This window comes from Salvelinus namaycush, unplaced genomic scaffold, assembly GCF_016432855.1.
Source record: "Salvelinus namaycush isolate Seneca unplaced genomic scaffold, SaNama_1.0 Scaffold1495, whole genome shotgun sequence".
NCBI classification, from domain to species: Eukaryota; Metazoa; Chordata; class Actinopteri; order Salmoniformes; family Salmonidae; genus Salvelinus; species Salvelinus namaycush.
The window spans coordinates 3307-17937 of record NW_024058225.1 but is presented as its reverse complement, the minus strand read 5'-3'; the positions used below and the strand labels follow the sequence as shown (position 1 = coordinate 17937).

Below are 14631 nucleotides of genomic sequence, written 5' to 3'. Positions count from 1 at the left end.
CTGCTTAAAGTATGTATAGTTATGGGGCAATTTGCATATATTCCCTTGCATTTCTCTAGTCTAAGTACACATGTGGAACTGCATGAAAAACCTTCTTATTTTTGTTTCAAACCATTTTGAAATGTTGATTCCAATGTCACACAATGGCCCTATTATTTATAAAGACCCACCTACAAAAAACACAACACACTTTTACTTTACCTTTTCGTATTGCCTTTGAGATGCTTCACAATGTTCTGCTTATGATAAGATTCCTCCTCAAGCTTCCTGATGTTTTTCTGGAACCCTTTGATGTAGGATTTCTTCTCAGCAACATTGGCTTTGCCGACTGGTGAGACAATAAAATAAACTGATTAATGAACACCATACAGCTAAAACATAAGACAACCACAACAGAAATTGTTACCTATGGCCTGCCCTTGATATGATGTTATTAAAGGCCTGAGATAAAGGCTTTAACGTAACAAAATGTGGAAAAAGTCAAGGGGTGTCACGCCCTGACCTGAGATATCTATGTTTTCTTTATATTTTGGTTAGGTCAGGGTGTGACTAGGGTGGGTACGTTAGTTTTTTTACTGTCTAGGGTTTTTGCATGTATAGGGTGTTTGTAGGTCTAGGTGATTTGTAATTCTATGGTGGCCTGATATGGTTCCCAATCAGAGGCAGCTGTTTATCGTTGTCTCTGATTAGGGATCATATTTAGGTAGCCATTTTCCCTTTGGTGTTCGTGGGTTCTTGTTCTATGTTTAGTTGCCTGTCAGCACTATCCATATAGCTTCACGGTTCGTTTTGTTATTTTGTTAGTTTGTTCAGTGTTCATTCGTTAAAATAAATAAGAATGTACGCATACCACGCTGCGCCTTGGTCTCCTCCTTACAACGGCCGTGACAAGGGGTCTGAATACTTTCCAAATGTACTGTATATACAGTATGTATATAGAGTGGGGTCCCAAATTATTGACCCCCCCTGATAAGGATGAGCAATAATGACTCTATAAAATAAATAATTCAAACACTGAGCTACATTGTATGCTAAAGAAAATGGGAGATTGTATTATTTTATACTAATACAATTGCCCAGAGACAGATATTTTCTTTAACAAGTAATGTTTTCTCTCAAAAAGGTTGGGGTAAAAATTATTGACACCCCTAAAGATTCTTGTAAATAATGTGGTCAAAAGTGTAGTATTTGGTCATATTCCTAGCACGCAATGACTACATAAAGCTTGTGACTCTACAGGGAATTTTTACTGAGATTTAAATGTCAGGAATTGTGAAAAACTGAGTTTAAATGTATTTGGCAAAGGTGTATGTAAACTTCCGAATTCAACTGTACCTCAGAATTTGAATTATTTATTTTACACAGTCATTATTGCTCATCTTTTTCAAGGGGGTCAATAATTTGGGACCCCATAGTATGAATATTTTAAAAACTCCCACCCCGCACTCCGCAATCTGAAAGCATATTTAAAATCTCTTGTGAAATAAAAACAGATACATAAATATACCTTACATAGTACATCTATTAAACATACATCACAATACATACATCAGAAATAGTTACAAATGATAGAGATCCATTCATGGATGTACAGGACTGTTGGATAAAAGTTCTGAAATGTCCGCTGCTGCTTTTTTCCAGGTGTCCAGAGTGGACACCCTGGCCCTGTGAATCCTGGCCGTGGACAGTTCCATAAGGATGATTTCCTTAAATGTGAGCAGACATTGCTGCAATGGTATCCACCTTCATACAATACTTTTACTTAGCAGCTATGGTTCCTGCCAACCACATCTCCATTGGCATTCTGTCAAGTGCAATTCAGTAATCACAAAGCAAAATCCCTATTGGATGTAATGACAATATTTGGTCTATAAGTACAGATTATATCATTGACTTTCCCCCAGAATTCAACCACCCCCGGGCATTATAGCACATTCTGAAAAGTACCATGGTCCCCTGTGGAGCAGAATTCACATAAAAGCGATGGACTAACATTATCCCACTTCTGACACCAACGTAGCTTTTAACAGCTGGAGCAGGGCTTGAACCTGTCACCATGAGATAGCCAGTCACCCCATATCGCTAGCTGCCTTCTGTGAGGCTACACCATCACTTACTTTGAATCTGTTGATTGATCTGATCCCTCTTCTGAGCGATGTCCCTGGTTTGCAGAGCTGTAAATCAGCAAAGAAAAGCAAACAGTTAGTAAATGAGCTAGTTAGCCATTTAACTCCTGTAAGTCACTAGCCATGGTTAGGGTATAGTGGAATAAAGGTCAAAGTTGAAAACGTACCTAGCTGGAGAAGTAAGCTGTCCATACTGCCCAGGGAATCATGGTCATCCATTTCAATAGGTCTTACAAACAGGGACGGTCAAACGGTTAACAGTTAGCAAGCTGTTAGCTAGCTAGCATTACATACAACTTTAAGCAAGGTGCAGCAGTAAAACAAAGAATTAAAACGTTATTGGCAGGCAAAAACGAAACTACAGCTCACTTTCAACACAAACGTTTAGGCTACAAATATATATTTTTAAATCTGTATTTTAAATCTTGGCTATAGCTGACTAACTGACACTTGACACGCTAGCGAACTGAGCGTAACGTTAGCTTCTACCTGCGTCGACTGTGTTGTTAAGGCGACCACGCGCGCGCGGCTGTCCGTCTTCAACTCCAGCGCAACAGTTTGGCGCCATCTACTGTATATAGATTTTTCTATTGTTATTGACTGTACTTTCGTTTATTCCATGTGTAACTGTGTTGTTTTTTGTCGCACTGCTTTGCTTTATCTTGGCCAGGTCGCAGTTGTAAATGAGAACTTGTTCTTAACTACCTGGTTAAATAAAGGTGAAATTAAATAAATAAATAAAATAACAGAGAGAGAACTCCGGGACATGGCCCTCTCTAAAGAACGTCTGAAGCTGAATATAAAAGCTGAAATAAATCCTTCTCTCTACTATTATTCTGACATTTCACATTCTTAAAATAAAGTGGTGATCCTAACTGACCTAAAACAGGTAATTTTTACTAGGATTAAATGTCAGGAATTGTGAAAAATTGAGTTTAAATGTAATTGGCTTAGGTGTATGTACACTTCCGACTTCAACTGTATCAAAGCTGCAGGCTACAGTTAAATCTAGACTTGGTTTCCTCTATCGTAATTGCTCCTCTTTCACCCCAGCTGCCAAACTAACCCTGATTCAGATGACCATCCTACCTATGCTAGATTACGGAGACATAATTTATAGATCGGCAGGTAAGGGTGCTCTCGAGCGGCTAGATGTTCTTTACCATTCGGCCATCAGATTTGCCACCAATGCTCCTTATAGGACACGTCACTGCACTCTATACTCGCTGTAAACTGGTCATATCTGTATACCCGTCGCAAGACCCACTGGTTGATGCTTATTTATACAACCCTCTTAGGCCTCACTCCCCCCTATCTGAGAGATCTACTGCAGCCCTCATCCTCCACATACAACACCCGTTCTGCCAGTCACATTCTGTTAAAGGTCCCCAAAGCACACACATCCCTGGGTCACTCCTCTTTCAGTTCGCTGCAGCTAGCGACTGGAACGAGCTGCAACAAACACTCAAACTGGACAGTTTTATCTCAATTTCTTCACTCAGACTCAATCATGGACACTCTTACTGACAGTTGTGGCTGCTTCGCGTGATGTATTTTTATCTCTACCTTCTTGCCCTTTGTGCTGTTGTCTGTGCCCAATAGTGTTTGTTCCATGTTGTGCTGCTGCCATGTTGTGTTGCTACCATGTTGTTGTCATGTTGTGTTGCTACCATGCTGTGTTGTCATGTGTTGCTGCCTTGCTATGTTGTTGTCTTAGGTAACTGTTTATGTAGTGTTGTTGTCTCTCTTGTCATGATGGGTGTTTTGTCCTATATTTATATTTAATTTATTTGTATTTTTAATCCCAGCCCCCCGTCCCGCAGGAGGCCTTTTGCCTTTTGGTAGACTGTCATTGTAAATAAGATTTTTTTTAACTGACTTGCCTAGTTAAATAAAGGTATAAATATTTTAAAAATATATTTAAAAAATAATGACAGCTGTGATGGAAAATACAATTTTATAAATGCTGACAGATAATTTGTTAGTTTTACATGGTGGGATCTATTTGTGTCTGTAAAATGAATTATGCGAGGAATGGCGGTGGAAATGCCTTAATGTGTAAATATTGATATAATGACCATCATATGAAGGAAACTTGGAGTCAGTGGATGATATGGTGTGGTCATCCCACTAGGATTTGGGAAATCTTGCAGTTTATTAGGCTACAGATTAAATAACTCACAATGAACTTCACACGGTGGTGAAAGTGTAGTGATGAGGGTCTGATTCTTATACGGAATTTTAGAATATTCGCATGAAAATCTGTCGACAATTGGATGGAAGCATAGCTAGTAGGAACCATTCCTACCTTACGTTTGCTTCCCCTCCGGACTCATGAAAAAGCGAGGGAAAGGAAATCAAGATGGCGCGTTCAGCGAAGGCAAGTTCTTCGAGATTTATTGACTCATATCTTGCAAGCTATTATTTATTTATGTTCAAGAACACTAGATAATTATGAAATAATTAATAATATCTAGATGCTAGTCCTTACATTTTAGTAGTGCATTTTTCCATTAGTTTGTTAACTAGCGGACTAAACTCCCCAGTGAACGAAGTCCTTCACCGTGGAGTTTAGTCCGCTAGAATCACTCAGCTAAGTTAGCTAATGAACTTTAGCTAGCTAACGTTAGTTGTTTGTGATGATATTGGTGATTTACGCCATGGCTACATTTCTCACTATATCGTCACATCAATCCAGGGGTGTATTCATTACGTCTTGCGACGGAAACCTTATGCAGTTTAACAACCAAACGATACGGGGAAGGTCTTAGCTACCTGAATTTGTCAATAAAAACTCAGTTTGAAGTAAACCGTTTCGCAATAGAATCGGCGTAATACACCATAGGGGTGTGATCGTTCAGTTTTGCAACTGCATTGTTGGGTTTAGAGCTTGCAAGGAAGGCGTTTCACTGTACTTGTGCATGTGACATTGAAACTTGAGAGAATGTAGGTCCTTCCCCATTCCGTTTGCTTCTGTTTAAGATAAGTTTTCCAACAGAATCGGTGTAATGAATACAGCCCAGGAAATGTGTTAGTGTCTGTAAACCCGCCCCCTTCTGGAGATAAGTGGGCCTTGCCCTTGTGTTCTCCCAAACAAAGACAGCCTCTTGATCAAAGGATGGGTCTAACTGCTGCTGGTTACATGCATTACTAACTATGAGTCAGAACACAACACCAGTATGTGTATTGTATTTGAATAATTAAAAGTATGTCATCTCTGTGTTGCTAAACTAGACAGCGTTGGTTCTGTGTCTGGATGTGGGTTTCTCCATGTCCAACTCTGCCCCGGGACAGGAACCGCCCTTCCAACAGGCCAAGAAAGTCATCCAGAAGTTTGTTCAGCGCCAGGTACTCTCTGATTCTGTGGGTGAATCTCCAATTGTATTTCCTAGATTCCTCATGTCCTCTTTCCTTGCATCCTTCTCAACCCATTGGAGGAGAAGATCAGAGGGGAGGAACCTCAGATCTTTTGCTCCAATGTGCTTTGAGAAGGAGACAAGGGAGGAAGCGAGCAATCAAGTAAACATTATTGTGATTATTTTTATAAAGAAACTGTGGGTGTGTTCCAAAATGCATACTTGTCTTCTTTCTAGAGCGTATAGCAAGTACGGAAGTTACTTGTGTTATGTCTAGAGCATGTAGCGAGTACAGAAGTTACTTGTATTCTGTCTAGAGCATGTAGCGAGTACAGACGTTACTTGTATTCTGTCTAGAGCATGTAGCGAGTACAGAAGTTACTTGTATTCTGTCTAGAGCATGTAGCGAGTACAGACGTTACTTGTGTTCTGTCTAGAGCATGTAGCGAGTACAGAAGTTACTTGTATTCTGTCTAGAGCATGTAGCGAGTACAGAAGTTACTTGTGTTCTGTCTAGAGCATGTAGCGAGTACAGAAGTTACTTGTATTCTGTCTAGAGCATGTAGCGAGTACAGAAGTTACTTGTGTTCTGTCTAGAGCATGTAGCGAGTACAGAAGTTACTTGTATTCTGTCTAGAGCATGTAGCGAGTACAGAAGTTACTTGTGTTCTGTCTAGAGCATGTAGTGTGTACGGAAGTTACTTGTATTCTGTCTAGAGCATGTAGTGTGTACGGAAGTTACTTGTGTTCTGTCTAGAGCATGTAGCGAGTACGGAAGTTACTTGTGTTCTGTCTAGAGCATGTAGCGAGTACGGAAGTTACTTGTGTTCTGTCTAGAGCATGTAGCGAGTACGGAAGTTACTTGTGTTCTGTCTAGAGCATGTAGCGAGTACGGAAGTTACTTGTGTTCTGTCTAGAGCACAGGTGTCAAACTCATTCCACGGGGGGCCGAGTGTCTGCGGGTTTTCGCTCCTCCCTTGTACTTGATTGATGAATTAACATCACTAATTAGTTAGGAACTCCCCACACCTGGTTGTCTAGGGCTTTATTGAAAGGAAAAACCAAAAACCTGCAGACACTAGGCCCTCCGTGGAATGAGTTTGACACCCCTGGTCTAGAGCATGTAGCGAGTACGGAAGTTACTTGTGTTCTGTCTAGAGCGTGTAGCGAGTTTGCGTATGAGAACCCAAAGTTTTATTTTGAAGTAACTAAAACGTAAATCTAGGCTATGTTGAATGGGCGTAGATGGTGATGGCTTTCTTACTGCAGCCAAGAGTCGCGCACATTTATGCATGACGTCAGTTAGTCCTGTACTGGAAAAGTGTCTATAAGCGTACTTTGGAGGTCTGGAAAACAAATCAAGCATGGGGAGCATACTTTTTCATTCTCTTTGCCGGGGAGGCTATCCCATAACACCTTGCGACACAGCGGAAGTTCCCCAAACTAAGTAATTGATGGCAAACTGTAAGTATTACAGTTATTCATTCTCCAAATTATAATTTATTTTCATATGAATTTTGAACTCAAATGTTTAGTCACTGCTTTTTATCAGCCCGTTAGCCGAGCTAGGTTAGCTCGTCAGATGCGATGATGGCTAGCTAGCAGGCAAGCTCTTCCTGGTTCCTGGTCACCAGGATATAGAACTTGGGAACCTCCCATCAGGAAAACACCCTATCCCAGGAGTTTATTCAGCAGTGTGCAACATCGCTATGTTAGAAGTAGATCCACACGTTATTCTCTATCATGCAGAATTGTCAGCTCATTGTAACATATGAAGCAATTTTGTATTTTTTTTATTTAATGAGGCAAATGGTTTCTTCCCCAAGGTACTACACCTTGTGCACGTTTTTATTCCTGCCCAGCACAAACACCGTGTTCAGCTATTCATCTAGAATTGAGACCACATGTAGTTGTATGCGGTGTTAGTAAAGGGATGAATTGAGACCACATGTAGTTGTATGCGGTGTTAGTAAAGGGATGAATTGAGACCACATGTAGTTGTATGCGGTGTTAGTAAAGGGATGAATTGAGACCACATGTAGTTGTATGCGGTGTTAGTAAAGGGATGAATTGAGACCACATGTAGTTGTATGCGGTGTTCGTAAAGGGATGAATTGAGACCACATGTAGTTGTATGCGGTGTTCGTAAAGGGATGAATTGAGACCACATGTAGTTGTATGCGGTGTTAGTAAAGGGATGAATTGAGACCACATGTAGTTGTATGCGGTGTTAGTAAAGGGATGAATTGAGACCACATGTAGTTGTATGCAGTGTTAGTAAAGGGATGAATTGAGACCACATGTAGTTGTATGCGGTGTTCGTAAAGGGATGAAACAAAACCTGTAAACTCCTGTCCTCTATATAATAACAAAAATAACCTGTGGCTGTCATGACTTCATTTGCCCTCAAATACCAAACAATCTGTTCAATGTTCATCTCCTTGATGTCCCTTACTTGGGGATGCTAAAAGGTTGGTTCTACTGAGCCATTTACTTTATGTTCGTATTGTCTGTTATTTATTGTTACATTGTCGAGAAGGAACCTGCAAGTCAGCATTTCATTGGACCATGTGTATCCTTCCTGTACATACGACTATGGAAACTACATTGGACTGTGTTCTTAAATAAAATAAAAATGGACTGTTCTCATGGACTGTGTTTTAAGGATTCATGCACAGATACAGGAAAACCAATACATGGGTTAATATTATTAAAAATGGCAAGTGTTGTCTCCCCATGGAGGCTGGGGCATCTGGGGGCTGCAGTTCATCTGTCCAATCCCCTGCAGAGAGAAAAAGACATTCATAATATTACAATGGTGTAATCATTTAATATATATTCCTGTTTGATATGCATGCATATAATTACATTGAACATGTTCCCCTTTATAATATGCCAGTGTTTTGTATCCAAGGCATTTAGCTTACATTAGGATGAAGAAGTCTATGCCTTCTAATCTAGTTGTATTGTATCAAATGGCTTATCAACGTTAGTTACATTATTCATGGATAAGGTGAATGTAAAACCAAGCTATTGTGAACATCAGTGTCATTTAATAATATGCATCAGTGTTATAGTTGTATAAATGTATCACAATGCAAACTTGTCATTGGAAAGTAAACACCAGCAGTCCTAATGCAATTAAAGCTCCACAGTGAAACACCACTATTCATCCTTCTTAAACACTAAGCAAAATTGCTTATTTCACTATTTCAGCACAATGCATAAAAGCTTACCTGTCCCTCCCGAGTGGCACAGCGGTCTAAGGCACTGCAGTGCTTGAGGCGTCACTACAGACCCGAGTTCGATCCCAGGCTGTGTCACAACCGGCCGTGACCGGGAGTCCCATACGGTGGCGCACAATTGGCCCAGTGTCGTCCACGTTAGGGGAGTGTTTCGCCGGGGGTGGGTTTTACTTGTCTCATTGTGCTCCAGTGACTCCTTGTGGTGGGCCGGGCGCCTGCAGGCTGACTTCGGTCGTCAGTTGAACTGTTTCCTCCGACTCATTGGTTATGCGGGCGGGTGTTAAGGAGCATGGTTTGGTGGGTCATGTTTCGGAGGACGCATGACTCGACCTTCGCCTCTCCCGAGCACGTTGGGGAGTTGCAGCGATGAGACAAGTTCGTAATTGGATATCACGAAATTGGGGTGAAGGAGGTAAAACCTTAACTGTCATACGTCCACAACGATGTAGCAGCAGACTAAGGAATTTGTGAGAGGAGGACACCACATAAAATGATTCTGGTTGTCAACTTAATTCAGGTACTGAGAATTCTGTTACTTGTCATTCGTGTTAGAACTCAATGAATATATTTACATGCACACTAATAATTAAATACTTGTCAGAAGGCCGGGTATTGTGGTAGTCATGGGTTAGGGTTAGGGTTAGACACCTGGCTCAAACAGCCCTTATGAGCCTCCACTCACAGTAGAAGCAGCAAACAAGGTTCTAAAGACTGTTGACATCTAGTGGAAGCCTTCGGAAGTGCAATATGACCAATATCCCACTGTGTATTCGATAGGCCAAGAGTTGAAAACCTACAAACCTCAGATTTCCCACTTCCTGGTCGGATTTTTTCTCAGGTTATTGCCTGCCATATGAGTTCTGTTTATACTCACAGACATCATTCAAACAGTTTTAGAAAGTTCAGAGTGTTTTCTATCCAAATATACTAATAATATGCATATATTAGCAACTGGGACTGAGTAGCAGGCAGTTTACTCTGGGCACCTCTGGGCACCTTATTCATCCAAGCTACTCAATACTGCCCCCAGCCATAAGAAGTTAATTGTCGTATGGTCAAAATCGAGGTTAGCGTACGCCGATTAAAACACCTGGTTTTCTGCGCAGTCTTCTAAATTATTAAGAACATCTTAATCAGGGTTCCAGCTGTGTATTTGATCTGCACATTTGCTAGCACTGGGTATGCGTGAGTTCAGGGGGGGTGCATATTTATAAATAGTTTTCACAAACTTTGTGTCCGAGCTCAGAATCAAATAGTCTTGACAAAAATAACATGGCCACTGTGGTAGAACGTTTGTTTTATTGGTAATTTTCTGCATGTATCAAAGTCACAGGGAGCCTGATTTCAGATGTGTCCATGGAAACAGGATTATTAGGGAAATCGTTATTCTTGCGAAGCATGTAAACAAACTATTATATTAGCATAACTATCCATGTAACCGTGCTCAATGTACAGTGCCTTCGGAAAGTATTCAGACCCCTTGACTTTTCCCACATTTTGTTAAATTACAGCCTTATTCCAAAATGTATTAACTTGATTCCCCCCTCAATCTACGCACAATACCCCATAATGACAAAGCAAAAACAGTTTTTTAGGAAATGTTGCTTATTTATAAAACAAAACAAAAAAACATCACATTTACATAAGTATTCAGACCCTTTACTCAGTACTTTGTTGAAGCACCTTTGGCAGCTATTACAGCCTCCAGTCTTCTTGGGTATGACGCTGCAAGCTTGGCACACCTGTATTTGGGGAGTTTCTCCCATTCTTCTCTGCAGATCTTTTCAAGCTCTGTCGGGTTGGATGGGGAGTGTTGCTGCTCAGCTACTATCAGGACTCTCCAGAGATGTTCGATCGGGTTCAAGTCCGGGCTTTGGCTGGGCCACTCAAGGACATTCAGAGACTTGTCCAGAAGCCACTACCGTGTTGTCTTGGCTGTGTGCTTAGGGTCATTGTCCTGTTGGAAGGTGAACCTTCGCCCCATTCTGAGATCCTGAGCGCTCTGGAGCAGGTTTTCATCAAGGATCTCTCTACTTTGCTCCGTTCATCTTTCCCTCGATCCCGACTAGTCTCCCAGTCCCTGCCGCTAAAAACATCCCCACAGCATGAAGCTTCCACCACCGTGCTTCACCTTAGGGATGGTGCCAGGTTTCCTCCAGATGTGATGCTTGGCATTCAGGCCAAAGAGTTCAATCTTGGTTTCATCAGATTAGAGAATCTTGTTTCTCATGGTCTGAGAGTCCTTTAAGTGCCTTTTGGCAAACTCCAAGTGGGCTGTCATGTTCCTTTTACTGACAGGTGGCTTCCGTCTGGCCACTCTACCATAAAGGCCTGATTGGGTGGAGTGCTGCAGAGACCAGGCTCTATCTGAACTACAGTCTGCCTTCATTGTATTACAGAAACACTTTATTGACCTGAAATTAGTGTTGAATGCAGCTTAAACTAAGTATGTTGTTCTCTAGAGCGCATACCAGTAACTCTATTTAACCATATGTACTGTTGATGGTGTCCATATGTACTGTTGATGGTGTCCACGTGTACTGTTGGTGTCCACGTGTACTGTTGATGGTGTCCACGTGTACTGTTGATGGTGTCCACGTGTACTGTTGATGGTGTCCACGTGTACTGTTGATGGTGTCCATATTGATCGTGTCCCTGCTTCTTAATATCTGGACAGATGAAAAGCTGTCTTTTAAAAAGCGTATTGATGAGTTAGGAAGCTGAGAATAAATATGGGCTTCTGCTTTAGAAATAGTTCCTGCCTTGCTGAATAGTAGATAACAGATTATTCAGTTGAGCTTCCTATTGTAGACTATGGTGACATCATCTATATGAACACAGCTGCCACTTCATTAAAGCTGTTAGATGCAGTTTCTCATAGCGCACTGAGCTCTATTACGGGTGACACTTTTAGTACTCATCACTGCATTCTCTACCAGGAAGTTGGTTGGTTCTCTGACGTCATCACTGCATTCTCTACCAGGAAGTTGGTTGGCTCTCTGACGTCATTACTGCATTCTCTACCAGGAAGTTGGTTGGTTCTCTGACGTCATCACTGCATTCTCTACCAGGAAGTTGGTTGGCTCTCTGACGTCATTACTGCATTCTCTACCAGGAAGTTGGTTGGTTCTCTGACGTCATCACTGCATTCTCTACCAGGAAGTTGGTTGGCTCTCTGACGTCATCACTGCATTCTCTACCAGGAAGTTGGTTGGTTCTCTGACGTCATCACTGCATTCTCTACCAGGAAGTTGGTTGGTTCTCTGACGTCATCACTGCATTCTCTACCAGGAAGTTGGTTGGTTCTCTGACGTCATCACTGCATTCTCTACCAGGAAGTTGGTTGGTTCTCTGACGTCATCACTGCATTCTCTACCAGAACATTGGTTGGCTCTCTTTGATGTCACGTAGGTTGATACATAGCTATGTTTTCATTTATAAAGCCCTTCTACAAAAAGTCCCACTGTACCTAATGTCTTTACGAACTATATACGTACGAGTTACCAACCCGTGTCTCAGGGATGGCTAACTCTGGAAATTCCTTTGGTCTGTACTGAGTTAGGTAAATCAGCTTTGAGTTTTTTTTCACCTTTTTTGTGGACTGATCTTCAAAAATGTTTTTAAATGTGTTCTGGTGTCTCTAGGGTAATTCAGGAAGCTGATGGAGGACCTTATTACTGATAAATGTCTTGTATTTTTTACTTTCTTTCTGCTTGCGTTTTGGATTTATATTTTGATGTGTATTTTCTGTAATTTATGGAATTCAGGGATCATCTGTAAAATACCTTTGTTCACTGAATTGCTAGCACTAGTTGCTCACACTGCTCATTGGCTACAATGTAAACAGACGTAGCTAGTTAGCGAACATAAAAGCTAGCTTTGTTGACGCCGGCTGCGTAAGGATGCAGTTTCCTGTTTAGATTAGAGGTCACGTCGACGTAAGTTGAAAATGTAGCTGATTTTAAGCGCTCTGTGTTCTCCTATACTAGACCGTATCTCTCTTAGGTGTTCTTGGAAGATGACCACCCTTGACAGAAGTGCACATTTTGGAACACAGCCAGAGGTCCTGGATCGTGACACTCTCTCCTTTCTAGCCATTAGAATAGGGGTTCTCAAACGTTTTGGGGCGGGACCCCTTTTGTGATAGAAAATTAATCAGGGACCCTCTCAATTAGAACACAACTTGAGTGAGAAAAAATACAAGGAGTTTTACTATGACTTTGGTTGTGCGTGGCCGGACAAACCAAGTCTCGAGCCCTGGGAAGGAACATTTTAAAGGATCTTGGCATTAGAGAGAAAATGTTGCAGTTTTCAGCCTAATATCCTTCAAATCTACACATTTTGCCATGAGGCAAAGAATTACAAAAATAAAAAATAGTTCCCCAGGGTTAAGAACATACATTGTAGATGAATAACACTATATTACACCCTAAAGTTATTCCATAAATCCCTTGGCCCCCCCAAAAAAGCGCTGGACCCTCTGCAGTACCTCGGCAGGCCCCACTTTGAGAACCCTCTGCCGTACCTCGGCAGGCCCCACTTTGAGAACCCTCTGCCGTACCTCGGCAGGCCCCACTTTGAGAACCCTCTGCCGTACCTTTGCAGGCCCCACTTTGAGAACCCTCTGCCGTACCTTTGCAGGCCCCACTTTGAGAACCCTCTGCCGTACCTTTGCAGGCCCCACTTTGAGAACCCTCTGCCGTACCTCGGCAGGCCCCACTTTGAGAACCCTGGGTCCTGGTCAGAGGTAGTGCAATATGTAGAGGGAATGTGCTGTAATTTGGGACTGTCTTTCCTGCAGGTGTTCGCTGAGAACAAAGATGAGCTGGGTCTGGTGCTGTTTGGGTCAGACAACACTAAGAACAACCTTGCTAAAGACGGCCAGTACCAGAACATCTCAGTACACCGCCAACTCATGATCCCAAACTTTGAGCTGCTGGAAGAGATCCAGAATGATGTGCACCCTGGGAGTCAACAGGCTGACTGTATCCTTCCTTTGACTGACCGCAGAACACAGCTCACTCCTTCGGTAGACGGCACTGTTGACACGGTGTTTTTAAACCATTGAGTCCAGTGTAGAGGGCCTAAATATATACATATACATATATATATAAATAATATATATGTTATATATAAATATTATATATATATTATTTATTTCTATATATATATATGATTTCAGTTATTTTATGCTAGTCATTTAGTAGGCAACGAGCAAAATGTTTCTGCTGTTAGGCCGTGGTCAGTGTGAACCGTTAGGTCTGTATTTGACCTTGATAAACTGTATTGCTGTTAAATGACTTGTTTCCTTAACCACTGTTGGCTCAGGGCTGGACGCTCTTGTTGTATGCATGGACCTGCTTCAGAACGAAACTCTGTAAGTAATCTTTTTTCACCAAGCTAGATCATTCTGTGTGAAAGTGAAACAAAATATCTCTACTTTGATAATAGAACACCAAATTGGCTTACTCAAGCAACAGTTGGTCGAGCATGGCTCTTGCAATGTGGGGAGAGTGGGTTCAATTCCTGGTCACACCATCCCACAAAAAAGTTATACATGCATGACTGTAAGTGGCTTTGGATAAAACATCTAATCAATATATTATGGGAAGACTGGATAAAACGTCTGATCAATATATTATGGTAAGACTGGATAAAACTTCTAATATTATGGTAAGACTGGATAAAACATCTGATCAATATATTATGGTAAGACTGGATAAAACATCTGATCAATATATTATGGTAAGACTGGATAAAATATCTAATCAATATATTATGGTAAGACTGGATAAAACATCTAATCAATATATTATGGGAAGACTGGATAAAACATCTAATCAATATATTATGGGAAGACTGGATAAAACATCTATTATGGTAAGACTGGATAAAACATCTCAT

General features: G+C 41.3%; 1 protein-coding gene across 1 annotated transcript; it reads left to right on the top strand.

Moving 5' to 3' along the window:
* Nucleotides 1-4465: 4465 nt before the first annotated feature.
* Nucleotides 4466-14108, top strand: xrcc5 (X-ray repair complementing defective repair in Chinese hamster cells 5). The gene is made up of 4 exons (XM_038983168.1): nt 4466-4506; nt 5361-5474; nt 13529-13712; nt 14056-14108. Exons 1-4 carry the CDS (start codon nt 4489-4491, stop codon nt 14106-14108), a joined length of 369 nt encoding a protein of 122 aa, XP_038839096.1. The 5' UTR covers nt 4466-4488.
* The last annotated feature ends 523 nt before the right edge of the window (nt 14109-14631 follow it).